The 13,825-nt window shown below is 49.4% G+C and overlaps 1 protein-coding gene across 2 annotated transcripts in view; it reads right to left on the reverse strand.

Annotated features, from left to right (window-relative positions):
- Nucleotides 1–13,825, reverse strand: part of CLIP4 (CAP-Gly domain containing linker protein family member 4) — a 124,696-nt gene that overhangs the window by 17,240 nt on the left and 93,631 nt on the right. For both annotated transcript variants that reach the window (XM_089662518.1, XM_089662517.1), the window contains exons 11-13: nucleotides 13,362–13,485; nucleotides 12,276–12,340; nucleotides 5,998–6,073 (exon numbers count right to left, since the gene is read on the reverse strand). In XM_089662518.1, coding sequence (XP_089518644.1) covers nucleotides 5,998–6,073; nucleotides 12,276–12,340; nucleotides 13,362–13,485 — 265 coding nt within the window. The remainder of the gene's footprint in view (nucleotides 1–5,997; nucleotides 6,074–12,275; nucleotides 12,341–13,361; nucleotides 13,486–13,825) is intronic.

The raw sequence follows: 13,825 nt of genomic DNA on the forward strand, positions 1-13,825 counted from the left end.
TCTAAGGTCCCTAACCCTCAAGGGGCGTACAATCTAAGGTCCCTAACCCTCAAGGGGCGTACAATCTAAGGTCCCTAACCCTCAAGGGGCGTACAATCTAAGGTCCCTAACCCTCAAGGGGTGTACAATCTAAGGTCCCTAACCCTCAAGGGGGGTACAATCTAAGGTCCCTAACCCTCAAGTGGCGTACAATCTAAGGTCCCTAACCCTCAAGGGGCGTACAATCTAAAGTCCCCAACTCCCATTAAACATATACATACTAGGGCCAATTTAGACAGGAGACAATTAACCTACCAGCATGTCTTTGGAGTGTGGGGGGAAACTGGAGTACCCGGAGGAAACCCACGCAGGCACAGGGAGAACATGCAAACTCCAGGCAGGTGATGCCGTGGTTGGGATTCGAACCAACAACCCTAGTACTGCCAGGCAGAAGTGCTAACCATTTAGCCACTGTGCTGGCCGCAGGGGCGGACTGACAACTCATGGGGCCCCCGGGCAATAGGGGATCATGGGGCCCCTGTGTCCTTGCCCAAACTCAAAAAAGCCTATGAAAAAGGTACCAGGGGCATCTCATGGGGCCCCCTACTGACCCTGGGCCCTCAGACAGTGCCCGAGTTTCCAAATGGTCAGTCCACCCCTGGCTGCCCGACATTTGACCATAGGCCAGGCGGGAACTGGTGAAAGAGTACCTATCACACCCCTCCACCCCAATGAGAGCAATAAAGTTAAATGAAAAAAAAAAAACTTAAAAGCACCCCCATCCCCCCCATACACACACACAAATACAAACACGAATGTCCTGCAGTTCCGGCATACACATATGTAAGCAGTGATTGCACCACACGTGATATATTGCCTCGAATGTTGGAGGGAGAGCAATAATTCCAGGGTCATCATTCCCGAATGAAGCTACACTGATAACCTGTAAAGCATCCCCTTTCGGACAGTTTTAGGTACCATGGTTTGTCGCCATTTCACGAGTTGTACGCAATTTTAAATCTTGACAGGTTGGGTATCTATTTACTCCACGCAACATCGACTTTTATATTTTTCCAAAAACAAAAATGGGTATTTATACGGGGTTTGTGTGCGCTAAGATTCATTCTTCCAAGAAACGTTGCGTTTGATAAATAAATTAATAAATGGCGTAGCGCCGCGTGCGCTGTGAGATATTCAATTAAATGGTGCCGAGCAATAATATTAGAAATTGTGAAGAAATAAATAATAATAATAATAATATGACACGATGTGTAATCAATAATGTTAATCGACCAACTTAATTACAGATATAAAGTGGACCGCGATCCAAAATGTGACTAGAAAACGATTATAATTGCCATCAAAATAACCAAATTATACCCCGGGACAATAATAAATTGCAAAAAGTCCCAAGTGAAAAATAAAATAAATAAATGAAAAAATAAAAATCCAGATTTAAGTTCTTCAACTTTATATTGCGTTCTCATAAAGATGGTGCCGATCGATCCGCCACCTTCTGGCGGGGGCGCTCACCTCAAAAAAGTTTGACCCTCAAGGAGTCATAAAGCAATTTAAATCACCGGATGATCCCAGGCAGGATGGATCTCTCCCTCTGGGATCCAGTGATATTTGTACCGTCCTGACATTTGGGGGGATTTGTACCGTCCTGACATTTGGGGGGGATTTGTACCGTCCTGACATTTGGGGGGCGTTTGTACTGTCCTGACATTTGGGGGGATAAAAAAAAAAATTTGGGGGAAAAATAATAAAAATGTCAAACGGGTAAAGTGTTGCATGACTGTACAAATGACAGTTAAAGTAAGGCAGTGCTGAAAGCTGAAAATTGTCAGGGAGGGGGTGAAAGTGCCCGGTATGGAAGTGGTTAAGGAGACATTAGGAGTCTATTAGACCCTAATAAATGGGGGTAATAAATGGGGAATCGGTGCAATTCTAAAATCTAAATGAAGAGCTGGTCATGGTGGCCGGCATTCCACGTTTTGATTGGACAGCCGGTGCCGTCTCGGCTAATGAATGCCCCAGACACAAAGCGGCAGCCGATCCTCTCGTAAGAACAATGAGGAGTCACAAAGCTTTCCAGCCCCTTTCATTGCAGAAGAGAGTCGCCGGGTTCAAAGCGCTCCATTCATAGGGAAGGATCAGGAAGCCGGATCTATGAATTGCATGAGGAACACAACACAGCCGGAGGGGGGAGGAGAGCCGGCGGCTTTGGAGTATAAAAGAAACGCTGACTGGGAATGCGCCAACGACAGCCTGCTAGACGGGGACAGCACAGTCCTGCAACAAGGGTCAGGACCTGGAAATAAAAATGAAAAAAAAAAAAAATGGATGCAACAGATTTAACCCGGAGGAATATGTGCAGTTTAACCCCTCCCAGTCCGGAGGCTTCCCCCCCCCCTTCCAGTCCGCACGCCCCCCCTTCCAGCCCGGACGCTTTCCCCCCTTCCAGTCCGGAGGCTTCCCCCCCCCTTCCAGTCCGGACGCCCCCCCTTCCAGCCCGGACGCTTTCCCCCCTTCCAGTCCGGACGCTTCCCCCCCCCTTCCAGTCCGGACGCTTTCCCCTCCCCCCTTCCAGTCCGGACGCTTCCCCCCCCCCCTTCCAGTCCGGACGCTTTCCCCCCCCCCCCCTTCCAGTCCAGACACTTTCCCCCCCCCTTCCAGTCCAGACGCTCCCCCTTCCAGTCCGGACGCTTCCCCCCCCTTCCAGTCCGGACGCTTTCCCCCCCTTCCAGTCCGGACGCTTTCCCCCCCCTTCCAGTCCGGACGCTTTCCCCCCCCTTCCAGTCCGGACGCTTTCACGCCCTTCCAGTCCGGACGCTTTCCCCCACTTCCAGTCCGGACACTTTTCCCCCCCTTCCAGTCCGGACACTTTCACCCCCTTCCAGTCCGGACACTTTCACCCCCTTCCAGTCCGGACGCTTTCCCCCCTTCCAGTCCAGACACTTTTCCCCCCCTTCCAGTCCGGACACTTTCACCCCCTTCCAGTCCGGACACCGTCTGGCCGTTTATGTACATGGGACAGACAGGGAAGTGGTTAAAGAGTCCCTGTCACCAAAGGCAAAGCTCCAGGTATGATCTGCATTGTAGTTACAGTGGTCCAGCTTGGCACGGTGTAAGTATGGATATCTCATACTGGAGGGACTGCTAGGGAAGCGGACAATCACTGCAGAGTTGGTGGTACTACAGCCCTGGCCAAAAGTTTTAATAATGACATAAATATTCATTTACCTGCAAGGAAACAAGTGTTGTCATCATTGCTTTCCACATAAAGGGATTCCCAGGCAAGGATATTAAAACAATAAAATATTCCTCCTGCGTTGCAGGAGTAGCACAGCATCATTTTTTCCATTCATCGGGCGAGGATATTGCAGGTACTAAGATTGCACCTAAATCAACCATTTATCGGATCATCAAGAGCTTCAAGGGGAGAGGTTCAATTGTTGTGAAGAAGGCTTCAGGGCACCCAAGAAAGTCCAGCAAGCGCCAGGACCATCTCCCAAGGTTGATTCAGCTGTGGGATCGGGCCACCACCAGTGCAGAGCTTGCTCAGGAATGGCAGAAGGCAGGTGTGAGAGCATCGGCACGCACAGTGAGGCAAAGACTTTTGGAGGATGGCCTGGCGTCAAGAAGGGCAGCAAAGAAGCCACGTCTCTCCAGGAAAAACATCAGGGACAAACTGATAATCTGCAAAAGGTCCAGGGATTGGACTGCTGAGGACCGGAGTAAAGTCATTTTCTCTGATGAATCCCCTTTCCGATTGTTTGGGGCATCTGGAAAAAACCTTGTCCGGAGAAGGAAACCATCAGTCCTGTGTCATGCCAACAGTAAAACATCCTGAGACCATTCAGGTGTGGGGTTGCGTCTCAGGCAAGAGAGCAGGTTCACTCACAATTCTCACAAGTACACAGTCATGAATGAAGAATGGTCCAAAAACATCCTCCAAGAGCAACTTCTCCCAACCATCCTAGAACAGTTTGGTGAGAAACAATGCCTTTTCCAGCATGATGGAGCACCTTGCTAGAAGGCAAAGTGATAACTAAGTGGCTTGGGGAACGAAACATCGAAATTTTGGGTCCATGGCCAGGAAACTCCCCAGATCTTAATACCATTGAGAACTTGTGGTCAATCCTTAAGAGGCAAGTGGACAAAAAACCCAACAAATGCTGACAAACTCCAAGCATTGATTATGCAACAATGGGCTGCCATCATTCAGGATGTGACCCAGAAGTTGACTGACAACATGCCAGGGGGAGTCAGAGGTCTTGAAAAAGAAGGGTCAACACTGAAATTATTGACTGTTTCCATAAACTTCATGTCATTGTCAATAAAAGCCTTTGACACTTGTAATTGTACACAGCTCAAAAACATTACAGGCAGACTTTGTAATCAGAGTCTAGCATCGAGTCCATGAAACTCCTGAGATATAGATCTGGTCAGGTAAGTAGAAGAGGGGATTGTTAATCATTTTCAGCTGCTTTGGTGGTAATGAAATTAACAACAGGAGCACTAGATGGGCAACAATAAGACGACCCCCAAAACAGGAATGGTTGTACAGGTGGAGGACACTGACATTTTTTTACCTTCTCATCTTTTCTGACTGTTTTTCCACTCGTTTTGCATTTGGCTCGGGTCAGTGTCACTACTGGTAGCATGATGCCATACCTGGACCCTACAGAGGTTGCACAGGCAGTCCAACTCCTCCAGGATGGCACATCAATACCTGCCATTGCCAGAAGGTTTGCTGTGTCTCCCAGCACAGTCTCAAGAGCATGGAGGAGATTCCAAGAGACAGGCAGTGACTCTAGGAGAGCTGGACAGGGCCGTAGAAGGTCCTTAACCCATCAGCAGGACCGGTATCTGCTCCTTTGTGCGAGGAGGAACAGGATGAGCCCTGCCAGGGCTCTACAAACTGACCTCCAGCAGGCCACTGGTGTGAATGTCTCTGACCAAACAATCAGAAACAGACTTCATGAGGGTGGCCTGAGGGCCCGATGTCCTCTAGTGGGCCCTATGCTCACTGCCCGGCACCATAGAGCTGGATTGGCATTTGCCATTGAACCCCAGAATTGGCAGGTCCACCACTGGCACCCTGTGCTTTTCACAGATGAGAGCAGGTTCCCCCTGAGCACATGTGACAGACATGAAAGGGTCTGGAGAAGCCGTGGAGAACGTTCTGCTGCCTGTAACATGGTTCAGCATGACCGTCTTGGTGGTGGGTCAGTGATGGTCTGGGGAGGCATATCCATGGAGGGACACACAGACCTCTACAGGCTAGACAATGGCACCCTGACTGCCATTAGGTATGGGGATGAAATCATTGGACCCATTGTCAGACCCTACGCTGGTGCGGTGGGTCCTGGGTTCCTCCCAGTGCAGTGGGTCCTGGGTTCCTCCTGGTGCACGACAATGCCCGGCCTCATGTGGTGAGAGTATGTAGGCAGTTCCTGGAGGATGAAGGAATTGATACCATTGAATGGCCCCCACGCTCGCCTGACCTAAATCCAATAGAACACCTCTGGGATATTAGAGAGATTTTAAAGCATGACATGTTTGGTATCTATTTACTCGGTGTAACATCATCTTTTATATTTTACACAAAAAATTGGGTTATGCATCGTGTTTTTTAACAAAAGTGTTTTTCCCCAAAAAATGCCTTTAAAAAACCGCTACACAAATACTGCGTTATGTAAAAAATTGCAACACCCACCAATTTATTCTCTACGGCTTCTGCTTTACAAAAAAAAAAAAGTGTTTTTTTGGGGGGGTTTTAAGAAATTTTCTGGCAAAAAATACTGATTGTTACATGGGAACAAAAAAAGCCGGGTCTTCTAGGGGAAGGTTCAGCTGGACATACACTTTAGGATCACATTGTGATCTTCCTGTAGTGTTGGCTGAGGGTAGTAAGCAGAGCGGACACCTTCCACTAACATGACAGTGGCTGAGGGTAGTAAGCAGAGCGGACACCTTCCACTAACATGACATTCTTATCATAATAAATACCTGCCAAACGAGTGTCGCCGGCTGACATCCTTCTGGGAGGTGGAAGTAGATGTAGAACTCAGACTTCTTTTAAAACCTGAAAATAATTCAGGAAAGCTTGGTTATTAGAGATTCTAAACTCTCCATCTTCAGCATTCAGCAATTTCTGGGAGCAGCCTAAGGATTTGTATTCAGGTCCATCCAGTCTTCAGATTTACAGAGCTCTGCCACACCACATAGTCCTTGCTACTACCGAAGAGGTCACTAAAGTTTTCTCAGAAGCCGGTCTTACCATCTGCCCCCTGGATCCTGTCCCCTCACAACTACTATGGTCACCCTCTTCTCTACCCTAAGCTCCCTCACTCACATCTTCAATCTCTCCATCTCTACTGGCACCTTCCCCTCCCCTCTAAAGCAAGCACACATCACTCCCATACTTAAAAAGCCCTCACTGGACCCCAACAGTCTGAACAACCTAAGACCCATCTCCCTGCTGCCATTTACCTCTAAACCCCTAAAACACTTAGTCTACAATCGCCGAAGCTCCTACCTCACCGGCAACAACCTTCCTGACCCTTTACAGTCTGGCTACACTCCACTGAAACTGCCCTACTAAAACTCACTAATGATCTACTAACTGCTAAAACCAATGGCCGCTACTCCGTACTCATCCCAACCCATGGCCGCTACTCCGTACTCATCCCAACCCATGGCCGCTACTCCGTACTCATCCCAACCCATGGCCGCTACTCCGTACTCATCCCAACCCATGGCCGCTACTCCGTACTCATCCCAACCCATGGCCGCTACTCCGTACTCATCCCAACCCATGGCCGCTACTCCGTACTCATCCCAACCCATGGCCGCTACTCCGTACTCATCCCAACCCATGGCCGCTACTCCGTACTCATCCCAACCCATGGCCGCTATTCCGTACTCATCCCAACCAATGGCCGCTACTCCGCACTCATCCCAACCAATGGCCGCTACTCCGCACTCATCCCAACCAATGGCCGCTACTTCGTACTCATCCCAACCCATGGCCGCTACTCCGCACTCATCCCAACCCATGGCCGCTACTCCGCACTCATCCCAACCCATGGCCGCTACTCCGCACTCATCCCAACCCATGGCCGCTACTCCGTACTCATCCCAACCCATGGCCGCTACTCCGTACTCATCCCAACCCATGGCCGCTACTCCGTACTCATCCCAACCCATGGCCGCTACTCCGTACTCATCCCAACCCATGGCCGCTACTCCGTACTCATCCCAACCCATGGCCGCTACTCCGTACTCATCCCAACCCATGGCCGCTACTCCGTACTCATCCCAACCCATGGCCGCTACTCCGTACTCATCCCAACCCATGGCCGCTACTCCGTACTCATCCCAACCCATGGCCGCTACTCCGCACTCATCCCAACCCATGGCCACTATTCCGCACTCATCCCAACCAATGGCCGCTACTCCGCACTCATCTTAACCAATGGCCGCTACTTCGTACTCATCCCAACCCATGGACGCTACTCCGTACTCATCCCAACCCATGGCCGCTACTCCGTACTCATCCCAACCCATGGCCGCTACTCCGTACTCATCCCAACCCATGGCCGCTACTCCGTACTCATCCCAACCCATGGCCGCTACTCCGTACTCATCCCAACCCATGGCCGCTACTCCGTACTCATCCCAACCCATGGCCGCTACTCCGTACTCATCCCAACCCATGGCCGCTACTCCGTACTCATCCCAACCCATGGCCGCTACTCCGTACTCATCCCAACCAATGGACACTACTCCGTACTCATCCCAACCAATGGACACTACTCCGTACTCATCCCAACCAATGGACACTACTCCGTATTCTTACTACTTGACCTCTCTACGGTTTTTGATACTATTGACCATCCCCTCCTACTCAAGAAACTCCACTCTCTTGGCCTCCGAGACTCTGTTCTCTCCTGGTTCTCCTCCTACCTATCACAGCGCTCCTTCAGCATTACCTATAACTCAGTCTCCTCCTCTCCACTTCCTCTTTCTGTTGGGGTCCCTCAAGGTTCTGTCCTTGGACCCCTTCTCTTCTCCATCTACACCTCTTCCCTTGGTCACTTGATAAACTCGCACAGCTTTAACCACCATCTCTATGCTGATGACACACAAATCTATCTTTCTGCTCCTCACCCCTTCAGTCTCCTCTCGCATTACTAACCTACTAAGTGACATATCGGCATGGATGTCACTCCACTTCCTCAAACTCAATCTTTCCAAAACGGAGCTCATACTATTCCTTCCAGCCCGTGCCCCCTCCCCCGACTTCTCCATCAAGATCAATACTACAACCATCAGTCCCTCTCCTCACGTCGGTATGAGCACGCTACAGAGCATGGTCAGACTACGGGCAGGCTACAGGACATGGTCATAGACTATGGGCAGGCTACAGGACATGGTCATAGAATACGGGCAAGCTAGAGTGCATGGTCATAGACTACAGGTAGGCTGGAGGGCATGGTCATAGACTACAGGCAGGCTGGAGGGCATGGTCATAGACTACGGGCAGGCTAGAGGGCATGGTCAGACTACGGGCAGGCTAGAGGACATGGTCATAGACTACGGGCAGGCTACAGGGCATGGTCATAGACTAGGGCAGGCTACAGGGCATGGTCATAGACTACGGGCAGGCTACAGGGCATGGTCAAACTACGGGCAAGCTAGTGGGCATGGTCATAGATTACGGGTAGGCTAGAGTGCATGGTCATAGACTACGGGCAGGCTGGAGGGCATGGTCATAGATTATGGGCAGGCTGGAGGGCATGGTCATAGACTACGGGCAGGCTGGAGGGCATGGTCATAGACTACGGGCAGGCTGGAGGGCATGGTCATAGACTACGGGCAGGCTACAGGGCATGGTCATAGACTACGGGCAGGCTAGAGGGCATGGTCATAGACTACGGGCAGGCTACAGGGCATGGTCATAGACTACGGGCAGGCTACAGGGCATGGTCATAGACTACGGGCAGGCTACAGGGCATGGTCATAGACTATGGGCAGGCTACAGGGCATGGTCATAGACTACGGGCAGGTTAGAGGGGATGGTCATAGACTACGGTCAGACTACGGGCAGGTTACAGGGCATGGTCATAGACTACGGGCAGGCTAGTGGGCATGGTCATATACTACGGGAATGTTACAGGACATGGTCAGACTATGGGCAAGCTAGAGGGCATGGTCATAAGCTACAGGCAGGCTGGAGGGCATGGTCATAGACTACGGGCAGGCTACAGGACATGGTCATAGACTACGGGCAGGCTGGAGGGCATGGTCATAGACTACGGGCAGGCTGGAGGGCATGGTCATAGACTACGGGCAGGCTGGAGGGCATGGTCATAGACTACGGGCAGGCTGGAGGGCATGGTCATAGACTACGGGCAGGCTGGAGGGCATGGTCATAGACTACGGGCAGGCTAGAGAGCATGGTCATAAACTACGGGCAGGCTGGAGGGCATGGTCAGACTACGGGCAGGCTAGAGGGCATGGTCAGACTACGGGCAGGCTAGAGGGCACGGTCAGACTACTGGCAGGCTGGAGGGCACGGTCAGACTACGGGCAGGCTACAGGACATGGTCATAGACTACGGGCAGGCTACAGGGCATGGTCATAGACTACGGGCAGGCTAGAGGGCATGGTCATAGACTACGGGCAGGCTGGAGGGCATGGTCAGACTACGGGCAGGTTAGAGGGCATGGTCAGACTACGGGCAGGCTGGAGGGCATGGTCAGACTACGGGCAGGCTACAGGACATGGTCAGATTATGGGCAGGCTAGAGGACATGGTCATAGACTGCATAAATACAGGAGATGGTCAGAAACTATGGGAGCTAAAAGACATGGTACAGGAGTTGTTGCAGACTATGGAGATGCAGCCCTACAGAGGGACATGGAGCTGGGAGGGGAAAGGGAGGGGGGAGGGGACGGGAGGACGGCGAGCGGCAGAGATGTTTCCTATAGGAAATCTTTATGACAACGCATATGATTATACAGAATGTTCAGGGACATCATCCAAAACAAGGCAGGGGGAAAATAAAAAAAAAAAAACTTTATTACAACTTTTTTTTGTCCTTTTTTTTCCTGTCTTAAAGTTGAAGTTTAATCTTCTTATATTTCGCCTTCCCTGCCCCCCCCCCCCTCCCCCTCCCCAACACACTGATGACATTTTTAAATTAAACTTTTGTTTTCATTACATTCCTCAAACTCAATGATGTCATTACTGGGTCTCTGTGCTTCTCTATGGTATAATGTACAGTCTGATCACTGGGGGAGAATCGAGACTGAGGAAATGCCTCCTCCTCCTTCTACAAAGTTACAATGTACAGTCTGATCACTGAGATAGGGGAGACTGAGGAAATGACCCCTCCTCCTTCTACAAAGTTACAATGTACAGTCTGATCACTGGGGGAGGGGAGACTGAGGAAATGTCTCCTCCTCCTTCTACAAAGTTACAACTGAATATTATTAAAAATTCCCTTTCAATCTGCCACCGTCGTAATTTTCTGGAAAATACAATATGACAATATGGCCGCCTGGAGGCGCTCTGTACACAGGTGGTATACAGAGTGCCCCCCCCAGAGATGTCATTTCCTGCTCACAGATTTCCCCAGAAGTCTACACTGAGATCCAAGTCAGGTTTTGGGCATCCCCTGCAACAAATAAAAGTCATTTTTGATGAGATCCTCCCAAAGGGAAGTAACGTCTATAGGGATGCAGACCCCGCCACTTTCCTCATTAGAGCCCTGCAGGTGCAGCAGCTGATTGGTAGTTATAAAGTCGCTCCCATTCACAGTCACTCTGCACATGGACACAGAGAGACAAACAGATATTTCTTCAGAGTTTGACGAAATCCCTGCAATGTCCATAGATCACCCGGAGGGGGAGGGGCTTTTTTTGTACAACAAAAGTGGAGTTACCCTTTAAAAAAAAAAAAAAATTATTTGCAGGGCTTTTTTTTCAGCTGGTATGCAGTTCTGGCACCCACATCCATGTAATGACAAGGAGTGCTGGAGTGTGTTGGAGAGTCTAATCTGCTGGGGAATCTATTGTTGCTGGGGTGGGGATCTATTGTTGCTGGGGTGGGGGATCTATTGTTGTTGGGGTGGGGATCTATTGTTGTTGGGATGGGGATATATTGTTGCTGGGGGATCTATTGTTGTTGGGGTGGGGGGGGGGTGAGGATCTAATGTTGCTTGCTGCTAGAGAGTCTATTGATACTGGCTGCTGGGAGATCTGTTGTTGGGGTGGGGGGAATCTATTTTTGCTGGGGGTGGGGGATCTATTGTTGTTGGGGTGTGCGGATCTATTGTTGCTGGGGTGGGGGATCTATTGTTGTTGGGGGTGGGGGGGGATCTATTGTTGCTGGGGGATCTATTTTTGTTGGGGTGGTGGGGATCTATTCTTCTTGGGGTGGGGGGGGGGTGAGGATCTAATGTTGCTTGCTGCTGGAGAGTCTATTGATACTGGCTGCTGGGAGATCTGTTGTTGGGGTGGGGGGAATCTATTGTTGCTGGGGGTGGGGGATCTATTGTTGTTGGGGTGTGGGGATCTATTGTTGCTGGGGGATCTATTGTTGTTGGGGTGGTGGGGATCTATTCTTCTTGGGGTGGGGGGGGGTGAGGATCTAATGTTGCTTGCTGCTGGAGAGTCTATTGATACTGGCTGCTGGGAGATCTGTTGTTGGTGTGGGGGGGAATCTATTGTTGCTGGCTGCTGCAGAGTCTATTGCTGCTGGGGAATCTATTGTTGTTGGGGTGGGGGGGGATCTATTGTTGCTGGCTGCTGGAGAGCCTATTAATACTGGCTGCTGAGATATATTGTTGATGGGGGAGTCTACAGTTGGAGGAGGGGTCTACTGTTGCTGGCTGCTGGGGGGATCTCTTGTCACTGGGGTGAGATCTACTGTTGAGGGGGGTATTTTGTATCTGAGGGGGTCTTTTGTTTCTGAGGGGGGTCTTTTGTTGCTGGCTGCAGGGGATCTATTTTACGTTTTTTTCTTGTTATCATGAACAAATTCCATACAGATTACTTATTGCCACAAAACCAGACTTGGTTCTGTTTTCTCTAAAAGGGGCGGTAGTGGTGGGTGGGTAGGGGATGGAACCAATGGATGACGCTTTGAGTTGGGTAGGGGGTGGAGTCAAGAGGTGAGTACCCACACCTATTCTGGACTCAGACAGAGATGCTGAAAGCAGCGTGCACCCCGATATCCGACGAAGAAGAGTCACTTTAATCCAATTTCTTACCACACACCTGGGAAGGAATGATTGAGGTTACTGGCCGGGATCTCCGACAGAGAATCCACCGATCCCGAGAGCCTACGGGACAAAAACCGAAACTTCTACAGAAACATACATATCTATTTATAGATGGAGATCATATCCCCCCTTATGTATTATACATGGAGATCATATCCCCCTTATGTATTATACATGGAGATCATATCCCCCCTTATGTATTATACATGGAGATCATATCCCCCCTTATGTATTATACATGGAGAACATATCCCCCTTATGTATTATACATGGAGATCATATCCCCCCTTATGTATTATACATGGAGATCATATCCCCCCTTATGTATTATACATGGAGATCATATCCCCCCCTTATGTATTATACATGGAGATCATATCCCCCCTTATGTATTATACATGGAGATCATATCCCCCCTTATGTATTATACATGGAGATCATATCCCCCCTTATGTATTATACAAGGAGATCATATCCCCCCTTATGTATTATACATGGAGATCATATCCCCCCCCCTTATGTATTATACATGGAGATCATATCCCCCCCTTATGTATTATACATGGAGATAATATCCCCCCCTTATGTATTATACATGGAGATCATATCCCCCCTTATGTATTATACATGGAGATCATATCCCCCCCTTATGTATTATACATGGAGATCATATCCCCCCTTATGTATTATACATGGAGATCATATCCCCCCCTTATGTATTATACATGGAGATCATATCCCCCCTTATGTATTATACATGGAGATCATATCCCCCCTTATGTATTATACATGGAGATCATATCCCCCCCTTATGTATTATACATGGAGATCATATCCCCCCCTTATGTATTATACATGGAGATCATATCCCCCCTTATGTATTATACATGGAGATCATATCCCCCCTTATGTATTATACATGGAGATCATATCCCCCCCTTATGTATTATACATGGAGATCATATCCCCCCTTATGTATTATACATGGAGATCATATCCCCCATATATTATATGAAGAGAGGACACATTTGGTGCTGTGGTCACTCTATTCATTTACAGGACGAGACCGCTATTCACTCACCTTTGTACTCGTGATGGAGGGGCAAACACTCCATGTTTGGGGGGACAAGTAAAATACTGAACCCCTGAGATTGATCCATCGTTCTTCCCGTGTGGTTTATCCAATTCAATCCCACACCAGTGCCCTGCCAAGGAATAAAAAAAATTATATATATCTCAGCATATTAAAAATTATATGTTGTAATTGTTTAAACAGCCCTAAATTATTTTGATACTTTGCAGAGAACAATTATACTATTATTATTATACATTTATATGGCTGAGATCACTGAGCCAGTCACATCAGTCTCTGTACCAGAGGAGCTGACACTCTAATGTCCCCTCCCCCCCAGTCACATCAGTCTCTGTACCAGAGGAGCTGACACTCTAATGTCCCCTCCCCCACAGTCACATCAGTCTCTGTACCAGAGGAGCTGACACTCTAATGTCCCCTCCCCCACAGTCACATCAGTCTCTGTACCAGAG

The sequence above is a fragment of the Staurois parvus genome, unplaced genomic scaffold (genome assembly GCF_062004578.1).
Source record: "Staurois parvus isolate SC_StPar_1 unplaced genomic scaffold, SC_StPar_1.0 ptg001487l, whole genome shotgun sequence".
Taxonomy (NCBI): Eukaryota; Metazoa; Chordata; class Amphibia; order Anura; family Ranidae; genus Staurois; species Staurois parvus.